This window comes from Mustela lutreola, chromosome 3, assembly GCF_030435805.1.
Source record: "Mustela lutreola isolate mMusLut2 chromosome 3, mMusLut2.pri, whole genome shotgun sequence".
In the NCBI taxonomy this organism is placed as follows: domain Eukaryota; kingdom Metazoa; phylum Chordata; class Mammalia; order Carnivora; family Mustelidae; genus Mustela; species Mustela lutreola.
The window spans coordinates 145,445,525-145,458,232 of NC_081292.1; the positions used below are offsets into that span (position 1 = coordinate 145,445,525).

The window sequence follows — 12,708 nt, forward strand, 5'->3', positions numbered from 1 at the left end:
ACAATGAGATACCAGCTCACACCAGTCAGAATTTCTAAAATTAACAAGTCAGGAAATGACAGATTCAGGCAAGGATGCAGAGAAAGGGGAATCCTCCTACACTGTTGGTGGGAATGCAAGCTGGTGCAACCACTCCAGAAAACAGCATGGAGGTTCCTCAAAAAGTTGAAAATAGAGCTACCTTACGACCCAGCAATTGCACTACTGGGTATTTACCCTAAAGATACAAATGTAGTGATCCGAAGGAGCACATGCACCCGAATGTTTATAGCAGCAATGTCCACAATAGCCAAACTATGGAAAGAACACAAACATCCATCAACAGATGAATGGATAAAGAAGATGTGGTATATACATACAATGGAATACGATGCAGCCATCAAAGAAATGAAATCTTGCCATTTGTGACTACCTGGATGGATCTAGAGGATATTATGCTTAGCGAAATAAGTCATTCAGAGAAAGACAACTATCATATGATCTCCCTGACATGAGGAAGTGGAGATGCAACATAGGGGGTATGGGGGGTAGGAAAAGAATAAATAAAACAGGATAGGATCGGGAGGGAGACAAACCATAAGAGACTCTTACTGTCACAAAACAAACTGAGGGTGACCGGGGGGAGGGGGGTAGGGAGAGGGTGGGGGGGTTGTGGACAATGGGGAGGGTGTGTGATATGGTGAGTGCTGTGAAGTGTGTAAACCTGGTGATTCACAGACCCGTACCCCTGGGGCTAATAATACATTATATGTTTATTAAAAAAAAAATCCATGTATAAATGGATTCATGGAGTTCAAACCAATGTGGCTCAAAGGTCAACTGTATGTTTAACTGAATAGTATATAGATAGGTATGTAAATGATGGCAGGAATAAAGATTGTAGAGTACATGGTAAGTTCCATAGTAAACTTATAAGGCATGCACTTTTCCTCAAAGAGTTTAGGATCTATTTGGAACATCAGACCAACAAGTTGTGCATTCAATAGCAAATAGCATCAGAAAATAGCATCAGCAAATACACTTAAGTAGTAAATTTTCTAGAAACTCTTTGACTATAAATTGTATAAGGATCTAGAAGTGAGTACAGCCAAGAAACACAAGAGTAAAGTAGAAAGGCTTTCAAGAAGTAAAGTCAGTTCCGCTGTTACACAACTTATATATTCCTGTAAATCATTATGCTGTATATGAAAAATTACACAATAAAAACTACATGGCTTATGGGAAAAATGGGGAAAGGGGTGCAAACTCAAAAACTTCAATGATAGGGGCGCCTGGGTGGCTCAGTGGGTTAAAGCCTCTGCCTTTGGCTCAGGTCATGATCCCAGGGTCCTGGGATCAAGCCCCGCGTCGGCCTCTCTGCTCAGGGGGGAGCCTGCTTCCTCCTCTCTCTCTGCCTACTTGTAATTTTTTTCACAGAATTGGAAAAACAATCCTAAAATCGGTATGGAACCAGAAAAGACCCTAAATAGTCAAAACAATCTTGGAAAAGGACAAACTGAAGGCATCACAATCCCAAATTTCAAGATTTTCAAAGCTATAGTAATCAAAACAGTATAGTAGTGGCCCCCAAACAGACACAGAAATCAAAAGCACAGAAGAGACAGTTCAGAAATAAACCCGCAGTTATATGATCAATTAACCTATTCCAAAGCAGGCAAGAATATACAACAGGAAAAAGTGTCTTCAGCAAATGGCACTGGGAAAACTGGACAGCTACATGGAAGAGAATGAAACCAGAGCACTTTCTAACACCGTACAAAAAATAAACTCAAAATGGATTAAGGATCTAAATATGAGTTTTGAAGCCATACAAATCCTAGAAGAGAGCATAAGCAGTCATTTCTCTAACATCAGCCATAGCATGTTTTTTCTAGATACGTCTCTGGAGGCAAGGAGAACAAAAGCAAAAACTATTGAGACTCCATCAAAATATAAAGGTTCTGCACAGAAAAGTAACAATCAACAAAACTAAAAGACAACTAACTGGAGTACCTGGGTGATTCAGACAGTTAAGCGTCTGCCTTCGGCTCAGGTTATGATCCCAGGGTCCTGGGATCAAGCCCCACATCAGGCTCTCTGCTCAATGGCGAGCCTGCTTCCTCCTCTCTCTGCCTGCCTCTCTGCCTACTTGTGATTTCTGTCTGTCAAATAAATAAATAAAATCTTAAATAAATAAATAAAAATTTAAAAATTGTAGATAATGGGGTGTCTGGGTGTCTCAGTTGGTTAAGCAGATTCCTTCAGCTGAGTTCATGATCCTGGGGTCCTGGGATCGAGCCTGGAGTTAGGGTCCCTGCTTAACGGAGAGTCTGCTTCTCCCTCTCCCATTGCCCCTGACTCGTGTTCACTCTTGCTCACTCTCTCTCTCAAATAAAATCTTAAAAAATAATAATAAAAAGTTAAAAATTGTAGATACTTTAAAACTTTCAAGTTGGACAACAATGGTTTTGATCCTGCAGAAAATCCTCCTATACTTGCCTAACCACTTAATCTGTTCCAAAGTATCTGTAACAAACATGTAAATATTCTTAAGGTCAAATTAAACACTGCTCAAAGCAAAATGACAAAGCAAGTTAAAAATCACAATAGATGAAAAGGAATTACAAAAAGTAATAACACTTTCAACTTTGGGGCCACATCCAGATAATTTTTTTTGATTATGTAGTTTTCTTATCATCAGGAAAAAGAACTTCCCAAACCTATTCACAGACCATTTTGGGGGTGAGGGTAGGGTGTAGTGAAATCTTATTAATTAGGTCTTGACTCTACTAGTATGATATTAAGGTAAAACAAAAACAAAAACAAATAAAACAAGCTCCAGAACATTTTGCTTCTAAAAATCTCAGGTAAAAAAAACAAACAAAAAAAATGCTGCCTTATTCATTTTTATTTAAGATCCATAGATTTTTCATCAATGAACTTCATGTGAAACCTTTGTATTCAAGTAAATTTCTAAGGCACTATCAAATACAGTTCAAGAAGAGAACAGAAATTAAAGAACAGAACTACTAAAATAGGTCTCCAGTAGATATTTTACTGGTCTCATCTAACACTTGCTAAGTTTAATATCTCATTATTTTTCAGTAAAAGGGCCATCACCACTGCCCCCAATTCCACATTAAGGGCAATGAATGGGAGGGAATTTGTTGCTATACAAATGAGTCTCTGTATTCTTTACCATCTACTGAGTACAAGATTCACTAGCTGCTTCCCTTGCTCTGTTCTTTGTATATTCTCAGGCAATGTTTCCTACCACATATATGCAGAATTTCTGCTCATCTAACTATTTACTGTCATGTTGCCCCAACTCAGCACTTGTGTTTCTGTAATGTAGCAACGACCCCCTCTCTTGTTGCATGGTCAAGGTAGACAGACCTCTATTTAAACAACTCCAGCAAGCTCTCAAAAGACCATGACCTGAGGTCCTACTAACTTGTGAAAAACTAGTAAGTACCTTGACTGAGGTAGTGGTTTCATTCTTTGGTGGTCTATGTTCTATCCTCCACTCTCCCCCATGACAGTCTCTACAAAAACACAGTTTTTATTAGCTTCCAGTGTTCCATTTCCGCATCTTTTGGAAGGTTCTTCTTGACTGTGAACCTTCTCAGGCACATCCAACTAGCTACAAAAAGCAGAATTTCCAATCTTGCAATAGCAAAGGGAGAAAGGCCCAAGAAGATTGCCCAGACTCACCAAGACAATATACAGGTGGGCCCAGACAGTCAGAATTCTTCAGAAGTCTTTTTGTTTTCTTTCAGGAAGTTAGAAAAAGAAAAGAAAGATTCTGTATTTATTTCTTTTTAAACTGGGGTGTAAATCTCTCAAACAAGGTTTTAAATGTAATGATGATGAACACCACCGTATTGCATGAAACTGTTTCCAATTTAAAACTGTAAGGAGTCACTTATGGAAGTGACTCTTAATCTCACAAAACAAACTGAGGGTTGCCGGGGGGAGGGGGTTGGGGAGAAGGGGGTGGGATTATGGACATTGGGGAGGGTATGTGATTTGGTGAGTGCTGTGAAGTGTGTAAACCTGGTGATTCACAGACCTGGGGATAAAAATATATGTATATAAAAAATATATGTTTATAAAAAATAAAAAATTAAAAAAAAAAAAAAAAAAAAAAACTGTAAGGAGGCCGTCAGTTTATAAACTGGATGTGAGATACAGCTCAACCAAAAAAAAAAGATTATATAGAGGCATGACAAAATCGATTCTAACCAATATTCTGAATGGTAACTAAAGGACTGTAGGGTAACGGGTTCAAACTGTGTGGCCTCAAATATAAAAATCTTTTCATATTTCCACAGTATGGTCCAGAACAGAGCAGGAATGGAAGCTATGGCTCAAAACAAATCTGACCTTTTCAGGAACTCCTGGGCAGACACTTTAATAAAGGGCCAAATGTATGCCCCCTGCTACCCCCCCCCCCCCGCAACTGCTGAGAATGATAAGGGCAAGGTATGCTTCCTTAGCACAGCAGATACTACATCAACTTTCGGCACAACTTCCTGGTCATAATGGCATAGGCAAAATGAGCATTCATCTCTATTAAGTGAAAATACATCAAAAAGACATGAGACATAAATAACAACATATAAAGAGTGACTGTCATTCACTTTCTCTTTCAGCACATATTCAAATTGTGCTGACATTTTATTATCAAAAGAATCTTTACACCAAATTTATTAGAGAATCTATGATAACTGCTTATGGCATAAAAGGTATATTTTTTAATACCTCAACTTCTTTCTAAATATATAAACGACAGTATTCTTAACTTTTATAAGCAGAGAATAGATCCTAGCACAAGAGATCTTACAGACTACAAACTACAAGAATAAAAAAGAATAAAAGATAAAGATTTCCTAGATGATATGGGAAGAAGTAATGCCTTAAACAAAAATGTTCCAATTGTACTAACAACACTCTGAAGAAATAAGTATCTGTACCAGGGTCCAAAACTTGCAAACATCACAGACTGCTTTTTAGTTTTTAATTTTCTAATAAAATAAGTTACTCAGTAATACCTCATTCTTTACTGGATCCTCACAAACAGAAGGCATACATTATACATGTTGTTTGTACATACAGACACATAGCCAGGCTCATGAACACCAAGAAGTTATATAAATACTCCCATTATGAGCTGCAGCATACTCCTGCAATGGTTTACAAGGTACATACTTGATATGACAGAGAATGAAATCATATGAACCAAAGTGGAATACAGAAACAGAAAACTAAAAATAAGTCTTCTCTATGACAATCTCCGGTCTTTTTAAATTAAAACAAATGGGGGCGCCTGGGTGGCTCAGTGGGTTAAAGCCTCTGCCTTCAGCTCAGGTCATGATCCCAGGTCCTGGGATCGAGCCCCGCATAGGCTTTCTGCTCAGCAGGGAGCCTGCCCCTCCGCCTACTTGTAATCTCTGTCTGTCAAATTAATTAATTAATTAATTGAAACAAATGTGTACATTTCTACATGACACAAAGAAATTAGTATACCTAAAACTTGAGAACAGAATGTTCTACTTACGGCAATTCTGAAAGGGATTTGTTGAAGACTTTAATGCATTAACAATACATAACAGAAAAAAGTTCTAAATCTGGAGCCAGCAACCTTAGGTTTGAAGCTCAGCTCCCTGATGTGGTAAACTACTTAATCTTCCAATCATCTTCACCAGTAAAATGGAGGTAATACTACCAGGTTGATGTGAAGATCACAAAAAATTACAGAAGACTCTCACATTTGTTAAACACGAAAAACTAAGTACTGTTATTATTACTTCCTAGACTAGTTAGAATGGGCAGAATAGAATCCATTTATTATTTTATTGCTTTCTCCACAGGTAATCTCACCCTATATTTTTAGAATAAGAGACCAAGTATCTGTAATAAATGGTAGCAGTTATATATTTCACAAATATAAACACTTAAAATACTCACTTAAAACAAAGTTCTTACCATTCAGATAATATCATATCAAACTACTGGTCATGTTAACTTCAAAAGTTCTGGTCTAAGAAGTTTCTCAAAAATGCCAGGTACTTCTGAAATCTCAGGAGTGCATGAAGGGAAAATACTTTATTCCCCAGTTTCGTAGTCTATCTTATTCTCTTCAACTGTTATCTTCCCCTTCACTGTGTCTTTCTCTAGAACAGTATTTATTTACCATGCTATTTAGACCACTACCATCAAAAAAAACAAAACAAAGTGGAAGGATAAATTACAGCAAGTACTGAGAAAATTAAGTGATTCCATGGTAAATGAACAAAGTATAAAGATAAAATACATTTAAAAAACAAAAATGCCTGATAATTATATTCATATTAGCATAAATTTCATGCCAACTATGTAGAATGTCTCTGTTCATTTTGTATGCATAAGAATTACCAGAAGTATATACTTGCTTTCTTACCTTTAGATTTGGGAATTAGCTCTCCACAACTGAGTATCCGCACCTCAGCAAATGGTTTGCTGGCTGCATCTGTTTTCTGGTTTTCTATCTCTCTCACAACTTCTTGACCAGATATCACTTGCCCAAAAACAACATGATGCCTAAACAGTCAATTGTAAGATGATCAAATAACAGCTTTTAATTTTAACATTAATTTAAAATGGTCAAAAAATAAAAATAATCTTTACCCATCTAAATGAGGAGTTGGCTTCGTTGTTCTTTGGAAGTCATCAGATAGAAGAATAAAAACAAAGTCAGAGAAAAACAAAGTTAGCATCTCTAAAAAGGAAAAGAAAATAACTGCATTGGAAACAAAGTTGCAAAGAAATCATGATATTTTAACATAATAGAATCTTATTACATTAACCTTAAGTAGAACAAATAATGCAAGATGGCTTTTACATAATCTGTTTTCAAAAACTTATTCTGATCATAAAATGAATATCTACTCATTGTTGAAAACTTACATGTAATTAAAGTTGACATTTTGCTGTCATTTCTATCCATCTATGTTTCTTGCATGTGACTGGATTCTTACTGAATATTCATAGGTGTACGAAGTTCTATAGTTGTATAATGTTCTATTGTATGGACAGACCATAATTTATCAAAAGATTCTACCAGCTTATAGGTTTAAATGTAAATTATAGTGCTTTTCAACCTTAACATTTTATTTTTATTTATTAAAGATTTTTATTTATTAATTTGACAGAGAGAAATCACAAGTAGACGGAGAGGCATCCAGAGAGAGAGAGAGAGGGAAGCAGGCTCCCTGCTGAGCAGAGAGCCCGATGCGGGACTCGATCCCAGGACCCTGAGATCATGACCTGAGCCGAAGGCAGCGGCTTAACCCACTGAGCCACCCAGGCGCCCCTCAACCTTAACATTTTAAACAGTTAAAGCATAGGTCACCCCCTTATCCATGGTTTTGCTTTCCACTGTTTCAGTCACCTATAGTCAACTGCCGTCAATCGCAGTCCAGAAGCAGACAATCCTCTTCACATACTGTCAGTTCAATAGTAGCCTAATACTATGTCACAATGCCTGTTAGTCACCTCATCTCATTTTTTCTAAAGATTTTATTTATTTGACAGATAGAAAGAGCCCATGCAGGGGGAGCAGCAGGCCGAGGGAGAGGGAGAAGCAGGTGTTCCGCTTAGCAGGGAGCCTGACATGGGGCTCAATCCCTGGACCCCAAAATCATGACTCGAGCTGAAAGCAGACGCTTAATCAACTGCGCCACATAGGCACCCTTCACCTCACTTCATTTCATCAGGTAGGCATTTTATCATCTCACATCATCACAAGAAGGATGAGTACAGTAAGATATTTTCACAGCGACCACCTTCATATATAACCTTTGTTACAGTGGATTAGTATAACTACTTTATTTTATTACTATTGTTGTTAATCTCTTAGTATCCCTAACTTATAAACTAAACTTTATTTGCAGTTTCAAGCATCCACTAGGGGAGTCTTGAAACGTACTCCCTATGGATAGTATTTAGAAGGTCCTCACACATGTTCTGTTGGGACCAGAAAAGAAATGGTCCTTATAGTGTTTATAAAATTTTCAATTAGTTGCCAAGATTCAAAATTTTGGATACTTTCACATAAAAGTCCAGATTTCAGACCTTTTTTGGAAAGCTGGAAGGTGGGGCACCTGACATATGGCAATAATGGGTCAGGTTGATTATCCTTGTCTTTTTAATACATAGATTAATAGTTTAGGTTCTTTTCCCAGCAGGCTTTATTTGCTTATTTTACTTGCCTAGGACCTGAGGACTTTTGAATTTTTTAGCCATGATAAACAAGGAAACTTCACAATGAAGAAAGAGATCTGGATTAAAACTTTGGACAAAACTTGGGATGCCTGGATGGCTCAGCTGGTTAAGCACCTGCCTTTGGCTCAGGTCATGATCCCAGGGTCCTGCTTCTCCCGCACTGTCATTCTCCCTGCTTGTGGCGCACTCTCTCTCTCTCCCTGTCAAACAAATAAAATCTTTAAAAAAAAACACAGAAACTTTGGACCAAACTCAAAGTAAGCAAAAAGTCCAACAAATAAATAATATTTTAAAATTCTTTTTTCCACTCCATATATTGCTTAAAGCTCTATAGTTAAGACTGGTATTTGAGTAATGAAGACATACTGCTATAACGACTGAAGATGAGCATTGTATATCATTTATTATTATTATTTTTTAAAAGATTTTATTTATTTTTTGACAGAGACCACAAGTAGGCAGGCAGAGAGGCAGGCAGAGAGAGGAAGGGAAGCAGGCTCCCTGCTGAGCAGAGAGCCTGATGTGGGGCTCAAACCCAGGACCCTGGAATCATGACCTGAGCCGAAGGCAGAGGCTTTAACCCACTGAGCCACCTAGGAGCCCCTCATTTATTATTTTAAAGAATCATCAAGAAAGGCATTAGAAGTTTGGAAGAAGGAACACAATTTAAGCTAAGCTTTGGTTAAAGCCCACACAATACTAATGAAAAAAATTCAAACATGTCAATGTATTTTTAAAAGATCATCTTACTTTTACAACCAACCTATTATTGTTTTCTGACTCTAACAGCTATGCTCAACTGAACCTGCTTAAACCATCTAGAGATATAAAAACCTATGTGTATATATGTACTTGTATTTTTTGTATATATAAAATTCGCATTTACATTTAGTCAATCTTTGCTTCACAGATACATTTGCCAAGTTCACCTGCTCTCCAGAATTTACCTGTAACCCCTAAACCAATACTCTATTTTCATGGTCATTCCCAGATTGGTTATTTAAAAAAAAAAAAGTATTGACGAGGAGTACAAAAACTACAACTCTTGTAGAGTGTTGGTAAGAATGTAAAATGATGTGGAAAACAGTTCAGTGGCTCCTCACAAAACTAACTACAGAATTACCATAAGATTCAGCAATTTCACTTCTTGGTATACACCTAAAATTGAGAAGGGACTCACACAAATATGGGTATGCCAATGTTTGCTGCAGCACTCTTCATAATAGCCAATAGGTGGAAACAACCCAAATGTCCATCAACAGATGCATATGGATAAACTAAACATGGTATGTACACACAATGGAGTGATATTCAGCCATAAAAAGGAAAAAGTTCTGATACATGCAACAACATGGTTGAACCTTGAAAACATGCTAAATGAAATAAGCTTGACACATAAGGACAAATATTGTACAGTTCTGCTTGTTTCTCTAGAATAGGGAAATGCACATAGATAGAAAATAGAGGTTACCAGGGGCTGAGGGTAAAAAGAAATGGGTTAATTTCTGGGACAATGAAAGAGTTTTGGATACAGTGGTAATAGCTCCAGTACTGTGAATATAATTAATATAATTATACACTTAAAAATGGTTAAAATGGCAAATTTTATATCAAATGCATTGCCACAATAAAAAATAATTTAAGATTAAAAACTGATGTTTTTCTCCTTTAAAAACAGTAACACACAGAAATTAAAGAAGGGCTACCTGGAAATTAAGAGATAAGGAAAAATCAACATATAGAGGGAAGGTTCTGAAAATATACATGAAAGATTATATAAACTTAACAGAGAGGTTTTGGTTAGCACAGAAAGGATTTTTCTTAAAAAGAAAAAAAAAAAGAAAAGAAAAAGGAAAACAAATAATACTAAGTGTTGTTGAGAATCTGGTGACAGTGGAACTTTGCATACTGCTGACCAGAGTCCAGTAGCAATAAACCTGCAAAGGCTTAAAAATGCACAAACAGGGGTGCCTGGGTGGCTTAAATGGTTAACCATCTGACTGGCTCGGGTCATGATACCAGGATTCTGGGATCAAGCCCCCTTCTCCCTCTACTTCTGTCCCTCCTCTCTGGTTGCGTTTTCTCTCTCAGATAAATAAAATCTTAAAAAAAAAAAAAAAAGTGTAAACATTTCACTAAGTAAACTCCTAGCAGTTTATGTAAAATAATTAAAAATGCATCAAACAGGTATAACAATGTTCACTGCAACAGTTCGAAAACAAAGAAGCGAGTCAAATGTTTAAAAATTAGGTAAATAGAGGAGCCTGGGTGGCTCAGTGGGTTTAGCCGCTGCCTTCGGCTCAGGTCATGATCTCAGGGTCCTGGGATCGAGCCTCCCATCGGGCTCTCTGCTCAGCAGGGAGCCTGCTTCCTCCTCTCTCTCTCTCTGCCTGCCTCTCTGCCTACCGGTGATCTCTGTCTGTCAAATAAATAAATAAAATCTTAAAAAAAAAAAAATTAGGTAAATAAAGCATAATACATCCAAACAATGGAGTCACATATAGTTATTAAAAATGTTAATACTTGGGACACCTGGGTGGCTCAGTGGGTTAAGCCGCTGCCTTCAGCTCAGGTCATGATCTCAGGGCCCTGGGATCGAGTCCCGCATCGGGCTCCGTGCTCAGCAGGGAGCCTGCTTCCCTCTCTCTCTCTCTGCCTGCCTCTCTGTCTACTGTGATCTCTCTCTGTCAAATAAATAAATAAAAAAATCTTTAAAAAAAAAAAAAATGTTAATACTTAGTGCTGTGCAGAGATTTATACTGTATCCAAAAGTTGATTATAGAATATATGCAACATTTACTTATTTAGGATTTTATTTATTTTTCAGGGAAAGAGAGAGAGTACATAAGCAAGGGGAGCAGCAGGCTGAGGAAGAAGCAAGCTCCCCACTGAGCAAGAAGCCCAATGCAGAACTCTATTCCAAGACCATGGAATCATGACCTGAGCCGAAGGCAGACACTTAACCGACTGAGCCACTCAGACATTCCTGTATGCCATATTTACTTTCATTTCAAATGCAGAGAAAGATACCCTGGGATGGGAATGTTCTTATTACCTGTGTTCTAATTTTTTCTACAACCAACACAATATAAATTGTTTTCATTTAAAAAATCAGAAAAATCCCCAACAATTGGTTTAATCAACCAGAGTATATTCACACAATATTATGCAGCTGCAAAAACAAATGAAAAGGATCTCTATGTAATGACATGGAATGATTTCCAGGATATAGTGGTAAGTGAAAAGAGCAAAACACGGTATATAGTATATGCTATTATCGTGTAAGAAAAAAAGGAAAATAATATATATGTATCTATGCTTATCTTTATTAAAAAAAAAAAAATAGGAAGGGGTGCCTGTGTGGCTGTCAGTTAAGCGTCTGCTTTCAGCTCAGGTTATGATCTCCAGGTCCTGGGATCAAGCCCCTCATCAGGCTCCCTGTTCAGCAGGGAGTCTGCTTCTCTTTCTTTCTCTCCCCACCCCATCCCTGGCCGCCACTTTTTCTCTTCCAAATAAATAAATAAAATCTTAAAAAAAAAAAAAAAAAAAGTACAGGAAGAGAAACCAGAATCTAATGAGATTGGTTACTACAATGGATGGGTGGGAACAGAGGATGAAAAAATGGGTAATGACAATGGGGTGAAGAGTTAGGTGGGAATGACAGTTTCAGAGACATTCTTTTTGAATCACGTAATGTTTTACAAACACAAACAAAAAAACAAATCAAAACCAGGTGAGAGAACAAAATATACTCATAAACAAATGAACCTAACATATTTTGAGTCACAAAATCACACAGAATCACACCCAAAATGCACTAATGCAAGTCACTTTTAAACAATTATTTTAACTACATACTCTCAATCTAAAACTAAAAATAGCTATAAATAAACAGTAATGCTAGTGAATAGGTTACTTTTCACAGTAGTATAGAATGGTGATTTTCTAGTCTAGGACTCAGCAAATGGGTACAAATTCTGAAATAATGGGAGCCAAGTTTCTTACTGTTGAAGGGAGTTACAAATATGGAATAGTAAAACCCTGGAATAATCCATATGGTGCTTACAGATTAAGTTCCTCTGAGAGTAGGAGAGTTCAAGGCTACTGAAGAGGAGAATAAATCTGTATCCACAGGACATAATAAAAAAACATATATTGTTGACAAGAGCGCTGGTCAAAATTTTGGGGGGGTCAGAATTGGAGAGCATCAAGAATACTGACTTTGGGGCTATAAACAAATTTTAGTGAGTACATGAATTCACAAATACAAAATCTCTGACTAATAAGGATCAACTGTATTCTACTCTTTGTAATCATGTAATTTATAAAGAGATACTCTATAAATATCCCATTATTAAATTTACCCTCTAAATAGATAACTCTTAATCAATCATTACTGAGATGAATGCAAAATGGCAAATTTTCTATCATTCCTTTTACCTTTATTAGCTGCCATTCTAAGGA

The 12,708-nt window shown here is 37.0% G+C and overlaps 1 protein-coding gene across 8 annotated transcripts in view; it reads right to left on the reverse strand.

Annotated features, from left to right (window-relative positions):
• The window catches only part of PPIG (peptidylprolyl isomerase G), a 52,090-nt gene that overhangs the window by 17,708 nt on the left and 21,674 nt on the right, over positions 1–12,708 (reverse strand). For 7 of the 8 annotated variants that reach the window (XM_059167089.1, XM_059167095.1, XM_059167090.1 and 4 more), the window contains 2 exons: positions 6,649–6,678; positions 6,422–6,561 (listed from right to left, as the gene is read on the reverse strand). In XM_059167089.1, the coding sequence (XP_059023072.1) occupies positions 6,422–6,561; positions 6,649–6,678 (170 nt within the window). Of the gene's footprint in view, positions 1–6,421; positions 6,562–6,648; positions 6,679–8,362; positions 8,445–12,708 lie in introns of all 8 variants that reach the window. The other variant, XM_059167097.1, reaches the window with a different exon arrangement.